The sequence below is a fragment of the Petaurus breviceps genome, unplaced genomic scaffold (assembly GCF_028583685.1).
Source record: "Petaurus breviceps papuanus isolate PSGF00001 unplaced genomic scaffold, PetGlider_PUasm1.0 140, whole genome shotgun sequence".
NCBI lineage: Eukaryota > Metazoa > Chordata > Mammalia > Diprotodontia > Petauridae > Petaurus > Petaurus breviceps.
Window position 1 is genome coordinate 24,470,767 of NW_027185698.1, and position 26,423 is coordinate 24,497,189.

Consider the following 26,423-nt stretch of genomic DNA (forward strand, 5'->3'; position numbering starts at 1 on the left):
AGGTTTCATGAGTTTTAGTGCAAGTAAATAGATAAAGAACACTTTATTTGTAGGGTTTTTTCCCAAAAAATTTTTGAGATATTTTAAGTACACCTGCTGAGTAAGGTGTCAAATTCCAAATAAGCTTTCCTCTGTATCTTCCAGTTTCCAGAATTTTGACAAGAATTAAAAAGAAGAGTTATAGACATTTCAACATCTAAGGTGAACAAGACTAATTATTTTAAGTCCCATCTTTTTACAGTAGATATTTTTGTTTTTAAAAAATTACCTAGACATTTGCACAAAAATTTACCTAATTAGCTCACTGAAGAAATTAAGCCTTTTCATCATTAAAGCTTTAGATGTACTTCACCTAACACATATAGGCAGAATGCTGGTGCAGTAACCAGATAGTTACTGGTGGTAAGACATCACAATTATTTTTCAGCTGTGAATCTCCTCCCCACTGGCATTCTTTGTTCTTGTCTTCTTCCCAGGAGTTAGAGTAGGCCTTATTTTATTTAAAGATTACAGATTGAGCAGTAGTCTCAGCTTTTTTCTTTTGTATTGCTTACTTTACTGCTTCTACTCAGAAACCAAAACCCAGTTGTTAAAAACTGTCAGTTGCAAGAAATCCAGTATTGGTGCATTTCAGAGACTCTTTCCATAACCAGAATGCTGCTTCCCGGCTGAAGTTTGATTTCTTATGTCTTAACAGTTGGCAAAATTTGTTTTGTTTATACATTGAAAGACATGCAGTGCAAGATATTTTGGTGTGGTTCCTTTTGTCTCATTGACAAGAAATGGTGCAATTGTTTATTTGAAAATGAAGGTGTTGGATACTATGTGTTATAATTACACAGTTACACTATAGAATTTAAGACTTAGGACTTTAAAGAAACTTTGTTACCATCTAATAAATACCAGTATAATAACTAAAAAGAAAGCATGGAAGATAATGTAGTGAACTTTGGGGCTTTAACATGGTAAAACAGTATAGTTAACCATTCAGAAACCAAAATTTTAAAATATTAATTTTAGTAACTTGCTAACCTATAAATTAAACTGAAGTCTTTATTAAATAACATCTCCATTATTTTAATAAAGAAATTAAACTTAAAATGTTTTGTTTTTCAGCATAGGCAAGGAAGGACAGGATTATAATAAATAGCTTTGGGGGTGGGGAGTGAATACCTGGTAATTACGAACAAACTTCAGTCACAATTTTTATAATTAACAAAAAAATGGAAATCTTTAATGAAATTGAATGAATAATGTGTGAAGCTTAATTCTTCTCCCTATAACCTCCAATATATCATACTCATTTCATAAGTCACAGTTTCCAGAGGTGAAATATTCTGCATAAAGTTTTAATGTAATATCATGTTTGGTCCTTAAGGTTTAATTAGCATATTTTCTCAAGGAAAGAACATGAAACTTTTTGGGACATGGCTATGTCCACCAAATATGAGATTACTGGAGAAAACATCAAATGAAAAATGTCTTAGTACCTTTTTATTGTATATAGAAAGAGCTTTTGCATTTCAGCTTTTTAAAAAAAAATAGTATTTTTTACTAGAATTGTTCCTCATCTCTTTTCTCATTTTGAAATGATACACAAATAGTAATTTCTCTTTCCACACTTCCTGTTATACTTGGACTTTTTTTATTTACTTTTTGCTGATAACTTTCCTTATTTTTTTCTCTAAAATGTTTTAATTTTACTTGTTTTGTTTTTAAAAGTAACATTTTTACATTAGTATCTGGTTTTTAAGTGTTTCCTTAAACTTCATTATTTTAGATTTTTTTCCCATCTGTCTTAGTATTCTCCATTTTGTTCCCTTCTTTGAAATTATTTTTTAACTGCATTGTTAGATTTGTTTTCATTGCTCTTTTCCATAGCATAGTAAGTGATTGGAGTCTCAAGAAAAAACTTAACCTCAGCACTTTGTCAGAAAAATTGGGGGCTCCTGTATAATAAATTAAGGAAGACTTATGTTGATGAAATATTTATTCAGGAATTTGGGTTTTTTTGTTGTTTTTGAATTATCGTGAACTCTTGCTTTCGTAAAATTTGAGGCATAGTTTAATACATTTTGTTTGCGTTCTTTTAATGTATACTTTTTCATATTTGTAAAGTATAGACCAAGTGTCATAAATATACATACTATATATATACACACATATATGTAATTGTAGAACTCAGATATTTTAGTGCCATCTTTGAGAGATGCAAAGAAATATAAGATAGAACCCCTGCTCTTGAAAAATGTACAGTCCTATTGGGAGAAAATATGCCTATGAAAAAGGTAAGTAATAATGCAAGACGTTGACACAAAATGAAATACAAAATAAATGGTATAGATAGGATTTCAGTATTCAAAAGAATGATCTCCTTTTAACTGGGATTCTTTTTTCATTTGCCATTAGATCCTTTGTTTCCTGACAAATTTAGTTGGTAAGACATGGTCCCTGCCTCAGTTTATCAGCAGTAAAAGACTAAGAACCAAATAGAGACAGCTAGAACACATAATATTACATGACAAATTGATGAGGAAGTGCTATGTGAAGTCCCATTTGAGAAGTTCATTATTGGCCTGGGGATTAAGGCAAGGGCAGCATTTTAATTGGGCAGCAGTTTAAGTAACAGCAGAAATGGGGAGCAAAGATATTCCACATATTGGGAATAGCATGAATAAAGGCAAGAAAGTAGGAAAGAAACAAGGCATATTCAGGAATCGGGAGAATCAGTCCATTTTCTTGAAACTTACAGTGCTTCAAGTAAAGTGGCAAGGCATAAATTGATGGAAAAACAAGATGATGGAAGATTATAGGGAATCTAGACCTTACAAGTGTCTAATATGTGCCAGCCACTGTGCTAAGCACTAGAGATAAAGATTAGACAAAGAATGACAATATGTAGAGTCTAATGGGGGAAGACAATGCACAAGGAAGCTGGAAGGGAAGGGAGAGGGGACACAGCAGAGAGTACCCATCGTGAGGGAGCATCTTGTTACATGGAGTTACAGAACTGCAGATGGGAAATGGAATGAGCCACAAGTCCAGTTTCTACTCTCTATAAAGGAAGTCTTTGTGAGTTCAGCATACTGTCCTCCAGTCAGAGGAGAGAGGAGGATGAGGGATCCAGGACTTTAGTTAGCATGGTGGTGAGATTTGGAGTGATAAGTTTATCTTGGAAAGGACATCTTGTTCCCTAGGGTTGAAACACAGCAGACCTATTATTTTGGAAGTGGTTTGATTGGTGAGTTAGGAGGGGAGGAAAAAAGGGAGCAAGCGATATCGGAAGCTGTTGTAATAGCCACAGCTGTAGTGGTAAAAGAGAACTTGTATTAAGTTGGTAGAAGAGATGAGAAAATGATAAAAGAGATGTGACAGAAGTAGAGTCAGTAGGTCTTGATAACCAACTGGCTCTTCTTTTCCTAACTTCTCATATCCAGAAATGACCCCAAGATTACAAACATGGAAGGTAGCATGAACATTTGCCACATATGAAAGTAGTGAAATCAGAAGAGCATATTTAAGCCAAGGAGGAGCATATTTAAGCCAAGGAGGGGGAAAGAAAAGAACTAATAAGGTTTGAAGTGCCAGGGAGATATTTACAAATCTTTCTAAATAAATTTCAGTAGCTCCCTGTTCCTTCTGGAATCAAACATAATCTTTTTTCATTTAAAGTCATTCATCACCTGGCCCTAACTTACCTCTCCAGCCTTCATTGTAGTTCAGCCATGCCAACCTTATTGCTATTCCTCACATATAGCGTTCCATCTTCTCTCTCTGTGCTTTATATACACTGTCCCCCCATACCTAGAATGCATTTGCTTCTTGGGATCATTAGCTTAAATATTACTTCCTATATGAGACTTTTCTTGAGTTATTCCCTCCTCCAGGTACTAATTCTTACCAAAAAAATATTTTTTAGTCACTTTTTATGTATTTTGTGTGTGTTTATCGTGATCTATAGATTCGATAGAAGACAGATACACACACACACACACACACACACACACACACACACACGTTTCCCCAAATAAAATGTAAGTTTGAGAGCAGGGACAATTTCATTTTCATATTTGTATCTCTAGCACCTGGAACACAGGTACTTAATAAATGTTGATTGATAGATTGTTCCAAGTGGACGTGTACTATAGTTAGAGATGGTGAATCTAAAGAAGAGTCATTTCAGTTGGAGAAAGTTCTGTCATTATGATTGTTAGCAGGGATGGCAGTGATAGCTAGGAATCTACTATTTGCTAAAACAGTCTGTTCTACTTTTTAGATGGCTCTAGTTATTGAGGTGTTTCTTTAGAACAAGTGTAGACTTACTACTTTGCAGCTTCCTCCCATTTCTCCTTGTTCTGATCCCTTGGGGTCAAGCAGAGCAAGTCTAATGGCAGCAAACATGCCTGTCCCACTTACCCATAGGCCCCCTTCTTTCAAAATCCCTAGTTCCCTCAGCAGATCATCACGTGACATCCCCTCAAGATCCTTTCCCTCCCTGCATGCCCTCTTCTGGATTTTCTGCAGCTTAGCAGACTTCTTAAAATGTGGTATAAGAACTTAAATACTATTGCAGAGTTGGCCTGACCAGTGGATCTTTTTTCTCCCTGGACCTATATACTCTGCCTTTCTGAAAGCAGCCTAAGATTATATTCGCTTTTATGACACTTTTAAGGCTTCTCCAGATAAAACATCTCCAATTTCTTCAACTGAGTTTCCATATGGTATGATCACGGTATAGAGGCTCACAATCTGATTATTCTTGAAATCAGGAAGTTCTTAACCTTTTTGTGTGTCATCAACCCATTGAGCAGTCTGGTGAAGACCTTAGACCCCTCCTCAAAAAAAGTTATAAATGCATAAAATTAAATACATAAGATTATAAAGGAAACCAATTATATTGAAATATAGTTCTAAAAATATTTTTAAAAACAAGATCATGAATCCCAGATTCAGAACCCCTATTATTGATAATATTTCTTGATGCAGCCTTAGCATTTTTTTACTTCAGTGAAAGACTCATTTTTAACTAGTAATTCACTAAAACCCCCCAATTTTTTTTCATATAATATGCTACCTAACTACACTTTCTACAACTTGTACTTTAAAGTTGATTTGTGAACATAACTGCAAGTCTTAAGATTTTTCATTTGGCCCGTCATCCTTAGTCTGGAGATTGGAGATCTTTTTGAATCCTGCCTGTCATACAGTGTTGCCAATTCTTTTAATAGTTTGTACTTGTTTGATAAGGTTGGCATTTATACTTTTTTCCCTAATCTTTGATAAAAAATGCTTAAAAGAAAAAAAAAAGAACTAGGCAGATTTCTAGGATACCCTACTAGAGGATCCTTGCACTGACAGTGATCCATTAATGACTACTACTCTTTGGGTATGGTCACTCAATCAGGTCCAAGTCTACCTAATTTGTAATATAACATACCTTTCTTCTCTTCCTCTTGTTCATAAATATAGCATACAAGACTTTATTTCATGCTTGGCTGAAGTATTTGTGTTATTTCCTACCAGTCTGGTAACCCAGTCAGAAAGAAATGATGTTAGTCTGGTATCACTTGTTCTTGGTAAAGATGGGTTAACTCTAGGGGCGGCCAGGTAGCACAGCGAGTAAGAGCACCAGCTTGAGGGTTGAGAAGACCTGGAGATCGAATCCCGGGCTCAGACACTTAGCACCTACCCAGAAACACCTGGCCGTGTAACCTTGAGCAAGTTACTTGACCCCAATTGCTTAGGGGCGGCCAGGTGGCTCAGCGAGTAAGAGCACCAGCTCCAGTGTCGGGATGACCTGGATCAAATCTGGGCTCAGATACTCAGCACCACACCCAGAAATAACTGGCCGTGTAACCTTGAGCAAGTTACTTAACCCCAATTGCTTTAAAAAAAAAAAAAAGATGGGTTAACTCTTTCTTCTTTCTTTTCTTGTTTTTTGGAGGGCAGTTGGGGTTAAGTGACTTGCCCAAAGTCACACAGCTAGTAAGCATGTCAAGTGTCTGAAGCCGGATTTGAACTCGGGTCCTCCTGACTCCAGGGCTGGTACTCTATTCACTGAACCACTTAGCCGCCCCATGGTTTAACTCTTAATAATGACCATTTCCTTTTCTAAATATTCAAAAAATATCTTGTCATTCTAGGAATTTTGCCAGGAATAAGTCTAACCTGAATTTATATAGTTCTTTAAGGTTTGCAAAATACTTTCCTCATTTAACCCCTACAACAGTTCTGTGGAGTATGACAGGTATTTTGGTTTGTTCGTTTTTTGGTTTGTTTGTTTTTTTAATTGGGGTTAAGTAAATTGCTCAAGGTTACACGGCCAGTTTTTTTGTGTGGGTGTTAAATGTCTGAGGCCAGAACCGATCCCAGGTCTCCCGACTCCAGGGCCAGCACTCTTACTGCGCCACCTAGCCGCCCCAAAATTCCTTTTCTTTTTTGGCTTTTTTTTGTTTTGTTTTTTTGCTTTTTGGAGGGCAGTTGGGGTTAAGTGATTTGCCCAAGGTCACATGGCTAGTTTCTGTGTTTAGTGTCTGAGGCCACGTTTGATCTCAGGTCCTCCTGACTCCAGGGCCAGTGCTCTATTCACTGTGCCACCTAGCTGCCCCTACAGGTTTTGTTTTCAACCTCTTCTAGTTTCAGAAATTGAGGCCCAGAAAATTAAAAGAATATACCCAGGCCACATGGCTAGTAAGTGTGAGGAATGAGATGTGAAACAAGACAGTTCCTGATTCTAAGTCACGTAGTCTTTCCACAATATCACACTGTCCATTAGGTTCACATGCCTATAGTTGACAGGTTTTGAGTTCTAGTTACTTTTTGGAAAATCTGGCCATTTGCTTATTTCTAGTCCTAGGGTACGTCTCCCATTCTCTGACCTTTCAAATATCACATAGCTCAATAATCACATTTACCAATTCTTTCAGAACCTACTATAACTACTATAAAGTGGTTTGGGGCTGGTGACTTGAACTCATTGACAACAGTTACTATCTCCTTAATTATTTTGGGTTTTACTTCCCTCTTTATTATTTTCATTTTGTCCTTTTTAACCCAGGGATTATTCTCCTTAGCAAAGAGACCAAAAGCATAATAAGAATTTAATCATTCTATCTTCTCTCAGATCTTCATTACCGTGATTAATGAAAAGTGCTCAATTTGGAGTCACTATTTATGAGGCCTTGGACAAGTAAACTCTGCTGTTCAGAAATTAAATGTAAGGCATTATTTTTACATACATGATCTGTGATTTCTTCCACATAGGGACCTATAGAATGGAAACCATCACATCATAACAATAACAATCTATGATAGAATTAATGAAGTCCTTCGGGAGTTGGCTGAAGACCTTAAAGGTTATGACTTGCCCATGGTCATATAGCTAATAAATGTAAAAGTCAAGAAGGCCTAGATCCAGTAGATCCAGATTCTACTTCTGAACCCAGTACACCCATTAGACCATGCTGCCTCAATGAGACATTATTATAATCAAATACATGTTTCATTTCTCCAGAATAAGGAACAAAGAAGCTATAGTCCATTTCATTTAGGAATTTTAAAATTTAAGTTAACAGCTTGAATTAGGTTTTCACATGAATTTGTGGAAATAGAGTCTATAGAGTTAAGTTCTTAATTAACACTTATAGCACTTAACTGTATGCCAAACACAATCTTAAGCCCTTCATAATTATCTCATTTGATCCTCACAATTACCCTAGATGGTAGATACAATTATTATCCTCATTTTACAGCTGAGGAAACTGAGGCAGACAGAAGCTAAGTGCCTTACCCTGGATCACCCACCTACGAAGTACCTGAGTTAGGATTTGAACTCAGGTCTTCCTGACTAAATGCCTAGCACTTTATCTGCTTTGCCATCTAGCTGCTTCCTTATGTCATCTGTTGCTCATTTGGCCAACTTAATGAACAATATAGCTAACACTACCCTTATTTTTAGCCTCCAGAAATATCTATATGCACATATATGTGCCTAATATGTGTATATTTGTTTGTAGACGTGTTAATGTATATCTTTTCCCAATCTGAGCTTTCCTTAGGTATATAATAACTTATAAGAGAGGTAATCAACGTTCTTTTAACTTTGTTTTCACTCCCTGGGAGATATCTAAGAAAAGAAAACAATAGTACCTTTCTTCTAATCCATCTTGTTCTTTTTTTCTAGAATCTCTAAACCCCTCCTCTTTAAATTATGCTACTCAGTATTATTATTTGACGTATATCATTAGGCCAGTCTTTTTTAGATGAATAACAATTCATGTTTTCAATTCTTAGTGTCCTAAGTATCTTTGGGGGGAGAGAGGAGTTGAAGAAAAAATATAGAATAGGTAAGTGTCTTATCTAGGAGATTATAATCCATGGAAATAAATCTTTAGTCCATGTGGTTCTTAGACACCCCTAGCATTTGTAAATATAGCTTGGCAAAGTTTCTGTGTTTACATTGATATTCCCAAATAACATACAATAAGAGTTTATGTATTTTGCTTTATCAAAGAGTATATTCCCGATAAGTTGCATCTAAACCAAATTTCTGCAATTCCAGTTGAATTCCAGATACTTTACAAAAGATTACTAAAGGAAGTTTAACTCTTTTTGTCATTCAAATAATCAACTGCTTAATCTGTAAATTCAAGTTTTTATATTTTCAACTTTTTTAAATACAAATTTACTTTACGTGGGTACAACTTTGGTAAGGACCAGTCCATAAGTATAAGTTGCTACCTGTAAAATATACTTAAATAGAAAAAAAAATTTAGATCTTGTAATGAATTTAGAAAGACATTTTAACATTCTAAAATTATAACTCATTAAAAGTATAGAAAACCCTGTGATATTATGACCCTGTCAAGGCTTCTGTGCTTTATAGGTCTGGGCCCTCAGATTTCTTTGGTGGGGGAGGTCTCCCTGGCCTTCTCTGCTCCTTTTAGTCAAAGCATTGATTGCTTGGGGTCTGTCTACTCAAGTACACTTATCTGTATTTTTTGAAATTAGGAAAGTGGTGAACCTTAGGGAGAGGGCAGAATGACCAATTTGTTAGGTGGGAGTATGTATCATACTTTTTTTTTACTAAGAATTTTGAGTTAACAATATTTAAACTATATTAAAATCCAGTGAAACCTGATTAGATTGACTAACAGAAATTCTGACTATTCTGGGATGACCAACCCCCTTATGAAGGGAGGCAACCAGACCCACTTTAAGGGTACTTGAGATCTCTTCCTAAAGCTGGCTAACTGACTACACCCCCCTCTTTTTTTTTTTTTTTTAAAGAAAAGAAGTTTTGGGTTTTGTTTTGTTTTAATTGAGTAAAAAATTAGCTAAGTGTCCTAAGGAATAGAAGAGAATCTACTTTCTCTAGCTCTCCTCCCCTCAAAACCTACACACAAAAGCACAGATAAAAAAAAATGTAGTAGGGTAATAAGCAATACTGTTCAAATTAAAATTCGTATTCTCATTTCTAAAATTTTCCCAAATAAAGCTTCAGAAAATTTCAGTTAAGTACTAATCTATTCAATCTCTGAACTCAAAATCTTCTAACCTTTTTTAGAAATTCTACAGGTAATATCAAAAGTGTATTGTAGTTATCTATTAGTTGGATTTAATCTAATAATCTCAAATTTGTCCATTACTGTTTTATAGCTTTCTCTTTATTGTTATTAGCTACTGAGTTCTTTCAAATTTATATGGCCATGTTTTTCAATAAATGAAAACTGATCATTGAATTGAAGACTCAAAAAGTTCCTTTCTTAGAAGTTGTGATCATTTTAACACATATTCAGTACATTCTGCAGATAGTATGATGGATTGATTATCTGTGCTGTTCTATATTGAATTTCAGAGATATTTTCAAGTCAGTTTCTTATTCTATTAGAATCTCTATATAATAATATCAATGGTTTAGATTGATCCCCATCAGATATGATAAAAAGATTTCTCTATTTCACACAATCTAAAGTTCTTGAAAGCCTTTTTTGCCTTGTGAGTCTTTAAGACTTGACCCACTAAGGCATTGGCGTAATGTCACTGCTGCCTCCCTTACCCAGTAGATTACTCTTGGAAGCCCCATGAGTGCCAGTCTCCAGTTCCTTTTAATCTCTGGAGACTCCAGATCAGCTTTTTCTCAGGTATATTCTAGGGGTCATCCAGCTCCTCTTCCCTAGCCCACTTTTTTTTTTAACTTCTCCCCTTTGAGCATGGGACTCCAAATTTCCTAGTTCTGTTAGTATGTGCTTTCCTGGATTCCTGAACTGAAGATACAAGCTTTCTGTAATTTTTATCTAGAACTTAAAGGCTGCCAATTTATTGTCCGCAAAAATAAAAGATTAAAACATTTGCCTTCTTGTGGGGAGAATGGGAAGGAATAGTAGGATATTACTTTCATCCTCTTCTTACTCTAACCATCCTCACTGCTCCCAATCAAAGCAATCTGGAAATTGGAAAAATGCATTTCTTTTTTTTTTTTAGTATTTTATTTTCCCCAATTACATGTAAAAACCATTTTTAACTTTTTTTTAGCTCAAAAATTTTCATTTTCCGTCTTTCTGCTTCCCCTTCTCCCCATTGAGAAGGCAAGCAGTTTGACAAAGGATATACATGCATAGCTATGCAAAATATATTTCTATATTAGGTTTTGAAAGAAAAGACAGACCAGAAAAAAAGGAAGAAAAATAAAGTTTAAAAAAACATGCTGTAATCAACATTCAAACTATCAGTTCTTTCTCTGAAGATGTATTTTTCACTTTAAGTCCTTTAGAATTGTCTTAGAACATTGTCTTGGGCGGCTAGGTGGCGCAGTGAATAGAGCACCGGCTGGAGTCAGGAGGACCTGGGTTCAAAACCGGCCTCAAACACTTAACACAAAAACTAGCCGTGTGATTTTAGGCAATTCACTTAACCCCAGTTGCCCTCCAAAGAGCAAAAAAAAAAGAACATTGTCTTGATCAGAATAACTAAGTCTTTCACAGTTGATTATCTGTACGATATTGCTGTTATTTTTTACAGTGTTTTCCTGGTTTTGCTTACTTTACTTTGCATCAGTTCATATAAATCTTTCCAAGCTTTTCTGAGAGCATCCTGCTCATCATTACTTATAGTACAATAGTGTTCTCTCACAAAAATATACCACAACTTGTTTAGCCATTCCCTGAGTGTTGGGGATCCCCTAAATTTCCAGTTTTTCTACCACTAAAAGAACTCTTATAAATATTTTTGTACATGTAGATCATTTTTTTAACCTCTTTGAGATACAGACCTAGTAGTACTATTGCTGAATCAAAGGGTATGCATGATTTTTTGGCCCTTTGGGCATATTTCCAAATTGCTTTTCAGAATGGTTGCATCAGTTTGTATCTCCACCAACAGTGCATTAGTGTCTCAATTTTCCCCCATACCCTCTAACAACGTGATAGGTGTGTGGTGGTAGCTCAAAGTTATTTTAATTTGCCTTTCTCTAACCCAGGAGTGGGGAACCTGCAGTCTAACCAGTAATAATTTAGAGCTTTTTTTTCATATGACTATAGATAGTTTTGATTACTTCATCTGAAAACTGCCTATTCATATCCTTTGAACACTTATCAATTGGGGAATGTCTATACACACACACACGCACACACATACTTATAGAGAGAGAATTCAGTTCTCTATATATTTGGTAAATGAGGCCTTTATCAGAGAAACTTGCTAGGAAAATTTTTTCACAGTTATGGATATTGTATATTTTTCCTCTGTTTCTGTCTATCTGTCTGTCTCTCTCTCTCTCCCTTGGTGCCACATAAATCCTCAGAAGTGTTTTGCTTCTGACTAATGCTTCCTCCAGTCTGCCTTCCCTTTTATCAGCCCCTCCCTCTTCTCTTATCCTCTTCCTCTCCTACTTTCTTGTAGAATAAGATAGCTTTCTATACCTAGCTGAATATGTATGTTATTTCCTCTTTGAGCCAATTCTCATGAGTAAGGTTCAAGTGCTCCCCCTTACCTTCCCTATCTTCCCCTCTACTGTAAAAGCAACTTCACAACTCTTTTATTTGAGATAGTTTAGTACAGTTCTCCCTCTCCCTTTCTCCCTTCTCCCAGTGCATCCCTTTTTGTCACTCCTTAATTTTATTTTTTTTAGATATTCCATCATATTCAACTCAAGCCTGTGCTCTCTATGTATATTCCTTACTGCCCTAATAATGATAAAGTTCTTAGGTGTTACAAGTATCATCTTCTCTAGTAAGAATGTAAAGAGTTTAACCAGATTTACTCCCTAGTGATTTCTCTTTGTTGTTTACCTTTTTATGGTTCTCTTGAGTCTTATATTTGAAAATCATATTTTCTGTTCATCAGAAATACTTGAAAGCCCTCTATTTTATTGAATGTCCCTTTTTTTCCCTATTATTTTTCCAGTTTTGCAAGGTGGGTAATTTTTGGTTGTAATCCTAGTTCCTTTGCCCACTGGAATATCACATTATAAACCCTCTAATTCTTCATTGTAGAAGGTGCTAAATCTTGTGTTATCCTGAGTGTGACTCCATGATATTTGAATTGTTTTTCTGTTAGGTGATTTTATTATCTTGTTTTTACAAATTAATTTATTTTTAGTTTTCAGCATTCACTTTCATAATTTTTAAATTTTCTCCACCTCCCTCTTCTCTCCCCTCTCTCAGACAACATGCAATCAGATACAGGCTCTACATATACATTCTTATTAAGTATATTTTCACATTAATCATTCTATATAGAAGAATTAGAATGAGTGGGAGGAACCATGAGAAAGAAAAAACAAAAAAAAAGCAAGTAGTATGCTTTGATCATCATTCAGACTTTGTAGTTCTTCCTCTGAATGTGGTGGCATTTTCCATCATGAGTATCTTGGAGTTGTTTTAGGTCCTTGCATTGCTTAGAAGACTAAGTCTATCAACGTCATCACACAATGTGTCTGTTCCTGTGCACGGTGGTCTGGCTTTGTTCACTTCACTCAGCATCAGTTCATATAAGTCTTTTCCAGGTTTTCCTTAACTCTACCTGCTCATTTCTTATAGCATAATAATATTCCATTACATTCATATGCCACAGCTTGTACAGCCTGAATTGTTTCTTTCTGGCTGTTAAGTAATATTTTCTCCTTGAGGTAGGAGCTCTGGAATTTGGCTATAATATTCCTTAGAGTTTTCATTTTAAGATCTCTTTCACGGGGTAATTGGTGGAGTCTTTCAATTTCTGTTTTGCTTTCTGGTTCTAGAATATCAGGGCAGTTTTCCTTGCTAATCTTTTGAAAGGTGATGTCTGGGCTCTTTTTTTTTTTTATCATGACTTTCAGGTAATCTAATAATTCTTAAATTATCTCTACTGTATCTATTTCCCAGGTCAGTTGTTTTTCCAATAAGACATTTTACATTTTATTTTTTCAATTCTTCTGATTTTGTTTTATTACTTCCTAATGTCTCATGGAATCACTAGCTTCCACTCACCCAATTCTGATTTTTCTTTTTCCATTTAATCCCTTCTGCTTTTTAAGGAGTTCTTTTCTTCGGTGAATTTTTATATATCTTTTTCCATCTGGCCAATACGACTTTTTGAGGTATTCTTCTCTTCATTGGATTTTTGTGCCTTTTTTACCATTGGGACTATTTTTGATTTTTTTTTTTTTGGTATTGTATCTTCACTATTTTTTGTTCCTCTTACTAAACTGTTGACTCTTTTTTTCATGATTTTCTTACATCACTATGATTTCTTTTCTCAATTTTTCCTCTGCCTCTCTTATTTGCTTTTTTAAAAATCCCTTTTGAGCTCTTCCAAGAATTCTTTTTGGGCCAGAGACCAATTTACAGTTTTCTTTGAGGCTTTAGATGTAGCAGTTTTGATTTTGTTGTCTTCTTCTGAGTTTGTGTTTTTTGATCTCCTCTGTCTCCGTAGTAACTTTCTGTGGTCAGGTTTTTTGTTGTTGTTGTTGTTGTTGTTTGCTCCCTTTTCTAGCCTATTTCTTGACTTTTAATGTTAAAATTGGGTTCTGCTCCCACAGTGGAGAGGGCACTGTTCCAAGCTTTAGGTTTTTTGTGCAACTGTTTTCAGAGCTAATTCTGAGGATCTGTAAGTTTTCAGTTCTTCCAAGGTGATATGATCTAAGAAGAGGTGTGTTTATTCTTCTGTCCTATGCTCTGGTCTGTGAGTCAGCATAAGCTCTCTTTTCTACCCTCAAACTGTGCCCAGGGTCCCTGCTCCCCTAGGGCCATGAGCTCTGATGTGTGAGTGCTGCTCCTCCTCACGCTGGGACCGAGACCCAGGACTGTGACCCAGATCTCTATATGGGCAGTGCAACAGAGTCCTGGGCCCAGCGCCAGCAGAGGAATTCCTATCATCTTCTGCCCAGTTATCCAACCCCCTTACTCTCTGTGGTCTGAGATCTCCATTTCTCCTACTGTTACATTTTCTACTGATTTCTTCCTTTACATTGACCATCAAGGAAATTTACTTTTTAAGTTCCAGTTACTGGGCAAATAAAATCCAGGAGCAGTGTTGTAGATACAAATAAATGAGCCTGAGAGCATGGAATTAAAGGTACTGAAGCCTGTTAGTATTTCACACCTGTCTAAGAAGAGCAAATAGCTAATTCAAAAAAGGATATTTGTTGACCCAGTTCTAGTTTCCCCATTGATTTCTCCAGTTAGCAGAATTAGCCATAACATCACTTGGTGGGGACAAAAGAAAAAAAAATCAGAACAAACTAAAAACAGTACCTAAAGTGAAGGTTTTTAGAATACAGTGTGGGGAATTTGGGCTGCCAAACCCCAACCCTCAAATGTCCTCCAAGTTTATTAAACTCCTTAATATTTTTTTCTCCTTGGTCTGGCTCTAGAAAGGATGATTAAAAGCTACTCCCCCACCCCAGCAATCATGAATCTTTACTACCAACATTTTTTGGGTATTTGCCATAAAGATACTATTGTATCTTCTCAGCTCCCTTGACCTTCCTCCCGTTCTAGTATGAAGAAATTCAGAATCAAAGCCCTGCTCAAGAAAGTTAAAGGCCCACCCTTGTAGAGCCATGTTCTTTATTACGTAATCAAGATACCAAGATCTAATAAATTTATGTCAGACTTTTACTTTCATCATTTCTATGGTTCCCAATTTTCTAATGGTCAAAAATAATTTTAATATTGTAACCCTCTAGGGTTAGGTAAGTGGCACAGTATTGCTAAGCCTGTAGTCAGGGAGACCTGAGTTCAAATCTTGCTCAGTTACTAGTTGTATGACCTTGGTAGAGTCAGTTAAGCTCTTTTTGTCTCAGTTTCCTCAAATGTAAATTGGGGATAATAGTACCTACTACCTAACAATGTTGTGAGGATCAAGTGTATTTTAAAGCACATAGTTCCTGGCACATTATAGACATTTGATAAATGCTTTCCTTCTTTCTTTCCTCTGAAAGATATAAGCACTAATTTGAGTTGAGGGCAGGTAGGTGACACAGTGGATAGAATACAGGACCTGAAGTCACAAAGACCTTAATTAAAATTCAGCCTCAGATGGTTATTACCTATGTGACTCTGGATGAGTCACTTAACCCTGTTTTCCTCAGTTTCCTTATCTGTTAAATGAGCTGGAGAAGTATCTCTGCCAAGAAAACTCCAGATAGGTTCATGAACAACATTTTGAACATAATTTAAACAATTGAACAGCATTTTGGGTTGAGAACCCTGACCTGAAAAATGGATGCCCTTACATCAGGCATTTGTGCTGTATCAGAATCAGGAAACTATTAGTCATTTTTAATGTAACATTGTTTAGCCTATTATCTGCCATTAGTGTCTCCATAGAATTCTTAGCAGTTACTGTGGCTTTGATTTATCACCAAGTTCTGCGTGTCTTACCCCTACATAAATAATGAAAGACAGGCCATAGGAATAGAGTTCTATAGGCTATATGTCATGCTAATCAATCCCTTACCAAGATTGAATTTGGTGAGGCCAGGGAGTTTTAGGTAAGATGTATAAAATGTGTCCTTTTAACCCTCATAATCCAGAACTTGATTTAACAGACCAGCCAGACAAATTCATTTATCCAAAGTTCAGTATACCACTCTGGTATGAAATATGAAATCATTACATTTACTTGCCCCATACCCAGTTAAATTCAACTGCTGCCTTATCCTCATATCTGTTAGCACAAATCTCAAGAATACTTTGAATGGTAAACTCCGAAATGCTTCAGACAGTGAGACCACATGTCAGAATTCAGAGTTTTTCAGAATGCTTTCTTCTCAGTCCTCTGAGTAGGCATGTTATATACCAAAATAAAACTTCCATAGTAGCTAATTATCTTTTACTTCATTTATTTTTTACTAATGATACCACTATTCTCTTACCAGTGAACTTTGAAAGCTCAGTCATGGCCCTCCATCCCTCCTGCCCCTCACCCCCTTACATCTAGCTAGTGGTCAAATCCTGATCCTTATGCCGCTTCACCGTCCTCTTTCCACTCCATTATAGTTGCACTGACCCCATCATAGTCTCTTTCTCCTCTTCCATTGCAGCAGCCTGACTAGTCTCTTCCCTTTCTAGGCTATACTTCGTGCTGTCAGATTAGTCTTACTAAAGCTCTGTTCTGGTTGTGTCACCCACACTGCTCACAGACTGATAGCATCCGCCATGTTTGCTGAGTACAATCTGAAACAGTGTGGTATCGTAAGGAAAAGCACTGGGCTTTGCATCAAAAGACTGGAGTTTTGAGGGACTCATCCACTTACTAGCTACAGGTGACACAGAGACAATAATTCACCTCCCTAAACCTCATTTCCTAAATTTACAGAATGAGAGAATCAGACTAAAGGATATCTACATTATATTTCTCCTTTATAGCCTGGCTTAAAAGTCCCCAGTGATCTGAGGTAGCATGATACTGAGGAAAGTTTTAGAGCCTGCAAATCTGATTTCATATTCTCCCACACATGCTTATATATATGTGATCTTTGGCAGGTCATTCTACCTCCTTCAACCTCAGTTTCCTTATCTGCATGGTAAAGGGTGTGAGGGTGATGGTGGGGATGGAGTGTTGTGTTAGATGGCCTTTGAGACCTCACCCAACAAATATATGATTTCACTGTCCTATTGGATTATTGCCAAATTACTGCCAAATTGGATTATTTACATTTCTGCCTGCATTTCTTTATTCTGAATGTTCCTTTTGCTTAAAATACACTCCTTCCATCTCTATTTTGGAAACTATTCCATTTAGCACTTACTTCAGATGGCATCAACTTTATGAATCATTTCAATCTTTTCCGTTTCTGAATTCCCTTATCATTTTGTACTAGTGATTGGCACATGCTGACTTTCTTCACACTGATTTGTGAGCTTGCATTCTGACCCATGCTAGATTGTTAGTTCTTAAGAATGTTAGGTTCTTAAGTCTAGCTCATGTTACAGTAATGTATTCCCATCGCCTCTTTACCAGGTGGAGGAACATAGCTTGTTATAAAACGTCCCTACTGCCCTGTGAGGTAGGTAATCATAGAAGTGTTTGAGTTTTTTGAATTGTGCGGATATTACTCCATTTCATAGATAGGAAAATTAAGGCTCAGATTAACTGCCTTGCCCAATCACACAGCTAATTAGGATTGGATCATGAAATATGAGCCCAAGTCTCTTTGCTCCAAGTTCACTTTGCACTACAGTTAATCATACAGGCATAACTTTAGAGCTGGAAGGGAGCTTAGTGGCCATCTAGTCTCCCTCCTTTTACAAATAGGACAAATGAGTCCTGGAGAAGCTACATGACTTGCCCAGGGAGACACAGATAAGTTACACTAAAAGAATTTTATCAGATGTCATCTGATTCTATAGTCAACACACTTCACATTGTACCGCACTTTCCAAAAATAATTTACCCAGTTTCACACAACTAATAAGTAATGAGTCTTAGGCTTGATTCTAAGTGTTCTATGCATAGTACATTGCTTTTTCCAACATGCCAAGGCTTCTTAACCTTTTTTGTATCATGGATCCCTATGGCTGTTTGGTGAAACCTATGAACCCTTTCTTGGAATAATTTTTAAATATGTAAAATATGTAGGATTACTAAAAAAATCAATTACTTTGAAATACTCTTATCAAAGTTTTTCCCATCCAAGTTCTTGAACTAAGTGATCCATGAATCCCAAGTTAAGAAATTTTGTGTTATATACTCCATAGTTGTTGAATAAAGCAAGCTTGTGTTCAGGCCTCTTTTAGGTCAGGCATACTCTCAGACTCAAGTATTTGGCTTCATCAGAAGGTCCCCCATAGCAACCTGTTGGAACTAAGGGATATTTAAAAGGGACCCGGCCAGATTATGAGTTCTGTAAGGGTATAAACTGTTTGATCCAAACTTTCTCCTAGCACTTTGTGTACAGCACTTCGTCCCTTTACATAAGTCTTTAATAACTGTTTATTGACTTGACCCTACTATGTATCTTAATCATAAAATCCTGGTAGTCTGACTCTTTCATTGTATAGGGCCAGGGTGGTGAAGTCCTACAATGAAAGAAGGGATACCAGGTAGAAAGTTTGAAAAGGTGATGAATGAGCTTCTAGTGGTCTGGAAAGTATCACCAGAAAGTGATCATAGCCTTTATAATTATTAGGTGTTAACTTCTTTCAGGACCATATCACTAACCTTTTGTCTCAATTAGATCAATTTAGCTGCCAGTAGATTGTGACTTATTACAATTTTAGGCTTTCCACTCCAAGAATAAAATATCCTCCCTCCCCCATTTTTGTACACCTGGAATTTCTGATTTATTGTAGGAAGTAGCCATTATGAACCAGACTTCCAATTTGCCTACTGAGACTATTATATTTTTTTAACTAACTGGATTGTTTGACTCTCTGAGTCTATGTTCCCACAAATTCTTCACCTAGAAATGCTTTTCCCTATGATAATCACCTCAGCTAGAAGGACTAACAGATTCTCAGCTCTGATTAATAAACTGCCTTTTATTAGAATTCTGAGGGACAAAAACCGAACTCAAGAATTACCTTAACTCTGTCACCATAGTGGTGGCCAAGATTCACATCAATAACTAATTTCCCATTCTTAATTTGCTCCCAGAGAACTCATGCTCCTCACTCCACAAATAGGAAATTTTAAAATCTCTACCCTGAAAAGCAAACAATTATCAAACAACAGCATAAACTTTGTGTCCTCCAAAATAAATTTAATGGATCAATCACTGTCCAGAGAATCTTTTTACCTTGCTAAAAGATATCTGCTATTAGGAAGTTGGGCATCCCATGCTTTCTAAAGTTATAGTTCACTCAAGATCAGAGCCATCCTGGGATATCCTTATGTCTAAAATCTCTTAACCATTTGGTCTTCCAATTTCAAAAAGGAATAGTAGGTACTAGACTGCTACTGAGAATCCAAATCTGGCCCTACATTCTAATAGCCATTCTCTGCCTAATCTTGCTCGGTGTCATTATAAACATTCAGTGCCTTCTGTGTGCAAAGCACTGAGCATACAAAGAATAAAAATTGCATGATCCACCTTCAAGGATCTTAAAATTTTATTTTATTTTTTGCTTTTTTTTTGGGGGGGGGGGAGGACAGTTAGGGTTAAGTGACTTGCCCAAGGTCACACAGCTAATTTTTGTGTTAAGTGTCTGAGGCCAGATCCAAACCCAGGTCCTCCTGACTCCAGGGCCGGTGCTCTATTCACTGCATCACCTAGCCACCCAAGGATCTTATAATTTTAGCACCTGAAATATACAGTATAATAAGCATGCAGAATAGCTGATACATTTGTATCACAACGTATGAAATAGATACTTAAATATTTTGTAGATGAGGATATTGAGGAACAGGTTATGTACTTTGCCCATGTTCACATAGCTAGTCTCAGTGGAAGAATTTGAACCAGGTTTCTCCTAATTTCAGGTCTAATACATTTTACATTATATCATGTTGGCCTCTGCACATAGAATAGAAAGGCATGAAAGATAGCAGAGGGAAAGATCTTTAGCTAGATCATTAAGGGGGATTATGGAAAAAAGATATCATCTGAATTGAGCCTTTAAGGAAGGGGATGGTCTCCAGAGGTCAATATGGAGGACATACATTAATATATTGAAGTGGGATAGATCAGGATATTGGGGAGAGATTAAGATTCCAGTTTGGAATTGCACAGTTACTTAATGTTCAAGTTTTCATCTGAAGCTAGGGTATATTAAGGGCAGTAGTACAGAATGAAGTGAAAATATGTTAGACACCTATAAAGGATCTTGAATGCTAGGCCAAGAAATGTATACCTATGACAGAGGGCAATAAAAATTTACTAAAGGTTTCTCAAGAAGACCATTGATCTGCTGCTTGTAGGAAGATTACACAGATAGCAGTATAAAGGATGAATCGGAAAGAATAGAGACTGGAGGAATATCTCCTGAAGGTCCAGCTACTATGTAGTAATGTTGTGCCAGGTATCAAGATAGTTCTTTCTATCTTCAAAGAAATCCCAGTTACTAAAAAAAGTTTTTCTAAAAGATATTATTTCCCGGAGAAAATAAAGCAACCTTCTTTTCTACTCACCATCAAATCCTGGAGTTGGTCTGGGAAATTAGATTCAATAACTTATTTTTATGATTTTATTTTTTCAGTTAAAAAGCATTTTCCCTTCAGCCTCTTAACTTCTCATTGTGTGGTGGGTAGGAGGAAGGGAGCTGGAGGGGGAATATTATAACAGATATGCAAAGTTAAGCTAAACAAATTCCTCCATTTACCATGTCCAGAAATATCTTTGGATCTTGAATCCATCACCTTTCTGTAAGGAAAAGGGAGCATGCTTCATCCTTGATCTTCTGGAATTGTGGTTGATCATAGTAATTGATCACAGTTCTCACATCTTTGAAAGTTGAATGCCTTTACATTGTTACTGTGTAAATTATTCTCACTTAATTCTGAATCATTTCATCCAGGTGTTCCCCTCATTTCCCTGAAACAGACCCTTCGGTCTTTTTTTTTTTTAATGGTCCAATAGTATTCCATTATATTCAGATAGTATAGTTTGCTCAGCCATTCCCAAATTGTTTGGTACCCTATTAGTGTCCAGTTCTTCACCACTCCAAAAAAAGTTGCTTTAAAGATTTTTGTTCATTTAGGTTCTTTCCCTCTTTTTTGATCTCTATGGGAATATAGGGAATATTGCCAGATTAAAACATAATGCATTGTTTATTTTTTTTAGGTCTAATTCCAAATTGCTTTCCACAATCTGTCTTCCCACAGCCCCTTCAACTTTTACCATTTTCCCTTTTTGTCAACTTTGCCAATCCCTTGGGTATGAGGTAGAACCTAAGAGTTGTTTTAAGTGTCTCTTAGGTATTACAATTAGTGAGAACAGTATGGCCCCTTGTGAGTATGCTATGCTCTATAAGACCAAAATGTCTTAAGAACTACTTGTACTAGCCATCATGAATATTTTAAAGAATCAGTCTTGTTGCTAAACAGCTAGATTTCCCCAGGCTCCCTTAAAAACCTGAGAACTCGTTCTTACCACTTAAAAAAAAAAATAGTGTGTTCTATTTGAAAGTTTCTTCAAAGTAAAACAAAAATGTGTATTAAATCTTTGCTGACTGGGGAAAAAGTTTAAAGTTCTACTTGATTAATTCAGTTTTAGAAAAACTTTTTTAAGTTGTTTAAGCTAGGATGATATAAGATAGCCTCTCTTCCCTTTCAGGTTATAGGACATTTGGCTACTGCTTGGGTCATGGAATATCACTTCTCATATATAGCAACAAACAAGACTAGTTAAATGTGGAACAAAATTTTTCTTAGACTGAACCTCAAGCTCTGGCCCATGCTCTTTGTGTTTTCACTTGTCCCCTATGTGCATATGCATTTGCACATAAAAAATATGTGCTTCATTACTTTAGGGATCTATGCTTTCATTAGTTCGGGTGCATCCTCTACCAATTAAGCTAGAAACCCCAGTACAACTTAGTAGATATTCTTCAAAAGTTACTGTGGTTGAAAAATTCAGCACTCTGTGACCAACCCAATATTAAGCTTTCTCTGACCCTAGCTAGGCTCTTCCTTGAATAACAGTATGTCACTGAGTCCAGACATGGACTTATAAGCCTTTTCCAGCCTAGTAGAAGATAACAGAGCCTACTGACATGGTCTTTTATAACCCAGCACCACTTAGACACACTGAAAGCATCTGGTTTAAATAAGGGAAATGAAGAGAATAATCATTTATTAAGAATCCGCTATATGCCAGAACAGCTAGGTGGCATAGAGCACCGGGCCTGGAGAATTCAGAAAGACCTGAATTCATATCTGGCTTCACACATTTCTAGCTGTGTGACCCTGGGCAAGTCACAACCCTGTTTGCCTCAGTTTCATCATCTGTAAATTGAACTGGAGAGGGAAATGGCAAACCACTCCAGTATCTGCCAAGAAAGCCCCAAATGGGGTTGCAGATGGTGGGACACAAGCAGAACAACTGAACAACAGCAGTGTGCCAGGCCCTGTACTAAGTACAAATGTCTCATTTGGTATTATAACTCTAAATACACGTACTTGAATAAACAGATGGAAGGCGCCCAAAGAACTCTGATGTGCTCAGTGTGGGTGCTCCCTGCACCAGTGCAGACTGTGGCACCCTTCTGCCTTAGCGAGGGGCTATCCAAACTTCCTGTGGCCAAAAACGTCTTCGGTGGTGGCCCTGGTACTCGTACACGTCTTTAGACTTAGCTAGTCTCGTCCTTGAGTGCCAGGCGTACAGACCCATCGCTGGCCCCCCCTAAAGCCTTTTCAGCTTGGTAGGACTTGGGTCACCTGCATATCGAAGTGAAGCATCAGAGGGTTCTTACGTAGGCTTTTTGTGCCAAATCCAAGTTTTATAGAGTAGCTATTATCATAGAATGCTTCTACTGTACAGTTGTATACTAGACCTAGCTTTCTCAAGCTAAAGTGTTTAGATGCCTTCCCTAAATGAGTTCTTGTATAATGCTTTATACCGTGTTTCCCCGATAATAAGACACTGTCTTATTTTTTTTTTGACAGAAAAACACCAGAGGGCTTATTTTCAGGGGAGGGCTTATTTTAATGAACATTGACAGCAATTTTAATAAACAGGTAAATGTGAACAAAAAAATGTACCTTTATTCAATAATGATCATGTCATCTTCTTCAACAACATCGTCATAAGTGTCCATACCCTGAATTCCATCCTGGATGTCTTGCGCCTCCATTTCCTTCAGAAGAAGTGGACCCAATCTGTCATGTCCAGCAATATAGCTCTCTTTAAATGAATATGTCTTGTCCAGGTAACCTGCTTGTAGTGCCTTGGCGACACAGCTGTCAGTAATTTTATCCCATGACTTCTTCACCCAAGTCACGACTTCTTGCAGACAGGGCTTCACAAAGTTTCCACGCTGATTTCTTTCCATTATTTTCAATGTAGTCATTGACTTCCATGCGCAAATGGTCCTTGAATGGCTTGTTTATTGCAATATCAAGGGTCTGGAGATAGGCAGTCATTCCTGCAGGAATCATTACTTGATCTATTCTTCTCTCTGCAAGGAAGTTCTTCATTTCTTTAGCGCGGTGAGTGCTGGCTGAATCCCAGACTATCAGACCTCTTTGGTTACCTCGCATAACAAGTGGCAGCATTAAATCAACCCACTTTCTTATAACGGCTTGTGTACACCAGGCTTTTTCGGTTTCAAGAACGTAAATGCCAGATACACGTTCAATCTTATCTTTCTTGCCCTTACTGATGATTAGAGGTGTGGCTTTCTTTCCATCCAAACGAATTGCCAAAACACAGGTGACCCGTGCACTTTCATAGCCAGTGGTGGGAATGTAGACTGACATTGCACCCCTGTGATGAATTGTTGTTTGAGATCCTTGTCCCATAAACACTGCAGTTTCATCCATAGCAATCATATTGCAGGTTTGGTACTTGGAAATGTCGATCCTATCAATAAAGGACTTGAATGCAAGTGCACGTTTAATAACTTCAGCATCTTCCAGCTTAAACAGTGTTGTTGATCTTCTTAGGGACAGTTCATACCGTTGAAGGAAACCGTCCAACCAGTGTTGTGATGCTTTGAATCCTTCTGAGACCATTTCAAACTCTGGTGCCATTGAAAGGGCAAATGCTTGAATATCAGCCCTGCGCACAACCAAGGCCTTTGCTCTCCTGTCAGCAATCCATTCACCAATGAGGATCTCCAAGTCAGGATATAAGGGCTGCCGACCTGTTCCAGACCTGCGCTTTTTTCCCTTTTCCCTCATCCACCTGTTGATTAAGGTTATTATAATCTGCTCTCCATTTTCTGATCATTCGAAGATCCAAAAGTTTTTCTTTACAGAAAACTGCAAGATTCTTGCCATGTGGCTCCTCTACAATTGCTTTCTTATACTCAACAGTATATGGTAGCTCTTCCTTTTTGTACTCATGTCTGGGGGTCAAAACAGACAGAATAATAAAATTATGACCATCTATCCTTCTTTTCACTCCATCATGCCCCCTGAGTTCTTCTTTTTTCCTCCATCATGCCCCCTCACTCCTGCTTACATACAGGGTTTTTATGTTGTCTTGCCACAGCTCTCCTCCGCAGCACTGCTCTCAATGGCGCCAGCAAGCAAATCACTGGGGAAGAACAGGATGACGCGCTCACTGCTGCAGCTCTTATTGGATGCAGCTCGGAGCGCGGCGTGTGTTTCACCGCGGGGGGGGAGGGGGACAGTGCATACAGAGGGTACCGTAATGTAGCGTGTAGCGCAGGGGATCACCTTCACTACAGTAGCAATCTCAATAGGGCTTATTTTCGGGGGAGGGCTTATTTTAGAGGAATCTTACACAGTAAGGGGAGGGCTTATTTTTGGGATAGGTCTTATCAGGGAAACACGGTACTTTATAAAGCACATTTCTCATCATACTGATACAGATTGTCGTGGTATCTCCATTTTATAGGTTAGGAAACAAGTTCAAAGAGCTTAAGAACAAACTCAAAGAACTCTTGGTTCGTGGAATATCACTTCCCATATATAGCAATAAGCAAAACTAGTTAGCTGCTCAAGATCACACATAATAAATAGAGCCAGAGCTTAAAGTCGGGGGCTCTGACCTTGAGTCCAGTACTCTTATCTGTACTCGGCTACCTAGCTAAAAAAAGAATTGGAAAGATTGTGTGGGTGTGGTGGAAACCTGGCCTTGGAACCAAGAAGACCTGAGTTCAGATATTTTCTCTGACACAAATTGGCCCTCTAACCTTTCAGTGTTCTAGGTAACCCTAATAAGAAAGGTATAGACCTGCATTGCTACAGGGAGTTTCCTCATCCCGTGACTTCTCTTTATCAGTGAAATCACAGGCCTAGTCCATCCCTACCACTATGAATTTCACATTTACAGGACTTAGTAATAACTAAATTAAATCAATGATTACATCTCTTAAAATAAGCTTAAAAATTATGACTTCCCTACGCATGACAAAACTTTATAAAATTTTAATTTTTCTGCTTTTGTTTTTAGGGTATTAGCTTGTAACAATTTCTAACCTTTTTTTGTGGCATGGACACCACTGTCAGTCTGGTGACACCTATGGACCCCTTTCTCAGAATCATGTTTTTGAATGTATATATAAAATGCATAGAATTACCAAAGAAACTAATTATATTGAAGTTATAGTTATCCAAAATTTTTTTAAAGTACAGCCATGGAGTTTTAAGAGCCTTTAGCTTAGAGAGTTGATAATGTTATGGCATAAAAACTCACTAATTTACAGTAATGATGATGCCTAAACAGACGATGCAGACTTGGTGAGAAACATCTGAGATACAGATTAGCTTTTAAAATTCTCTTCTTATTTTCATACGTAGTAGACATTATGAACAAAGATGTAAGTACAGGCAAATAAAATAAGTTGCTAATTAAACACTGTAAATATGATATCATGAATATACACAAAGAATTTGTGCTTTTGTCAATGTAGAGAAATCCTGAAGTGGGAATTTTTCACACCAGTGTAAACGCAACATGACTGATGTGTTGACAAAGTCTTGAGTTGCCCAGGATGCATAAAAAGGTTGAACGACACACCTCCACCAGCATGTCTTGTCAGTCTGTGTTTGAGCCCAGGTCTTCTTTGTTTCAAGCCCACACTACTCTGTTCATTAGATCCTGCTGCCTGATAAGCATACAAGCCTTTTTTTCTCCATAAAGAAGGAATCATTAATTTCTTCAGACTGTGGTTTGAAAAATCATTTCTTTTACATTTGATTTTCCCAGTTTTGAGGGTAAGATTGAATATCTTTGGAGAAATAAGTTCCCTGAATATTTACTTTAAAATCATAAACAACACTGTTATTTACAAATTCTGAATTGATGTATTTCAAACTGATGAGCTTGCTATATCTAATTTTCAACCAATAAAATGAAAATTAATCACCTA

At 37.0% G+C, this 26,423-nt stretch overlaps 1 protein-coding gene across 4 annotated transcripts in view; it reads left to right on the plus strand.

Moving 5' to 3' along the window:
• LCORL (ligand dependent nuclear receptor corepressor like) overlaps positions 1–26,423 on the plus strand; it is a 168,964-nt gene that overhangs the window by 131,690 nt on the left and 10,851 nt on the right. For 3 of the 4 annotated variants that reach the window (XM_069069151.1, XM_069069165.1, XM_069069169.1), the window contains one exon: positions 145–2,000. The exons of the other annotated variant lie outside the window; for it this stretch is intronic. In XM_069069151.1, coding sequence (XP_068925252.1) covers positions 145–200 — 56 coding nt within the window. In that variant the 3' untranslated portion in view covers positions 201–2,000. Of the gene's footprint in view, positions 1–144; positions 2,001–26,423 lie in introns of those variants that run through there. 4 annotated transcript variants of the gene reach the window in all.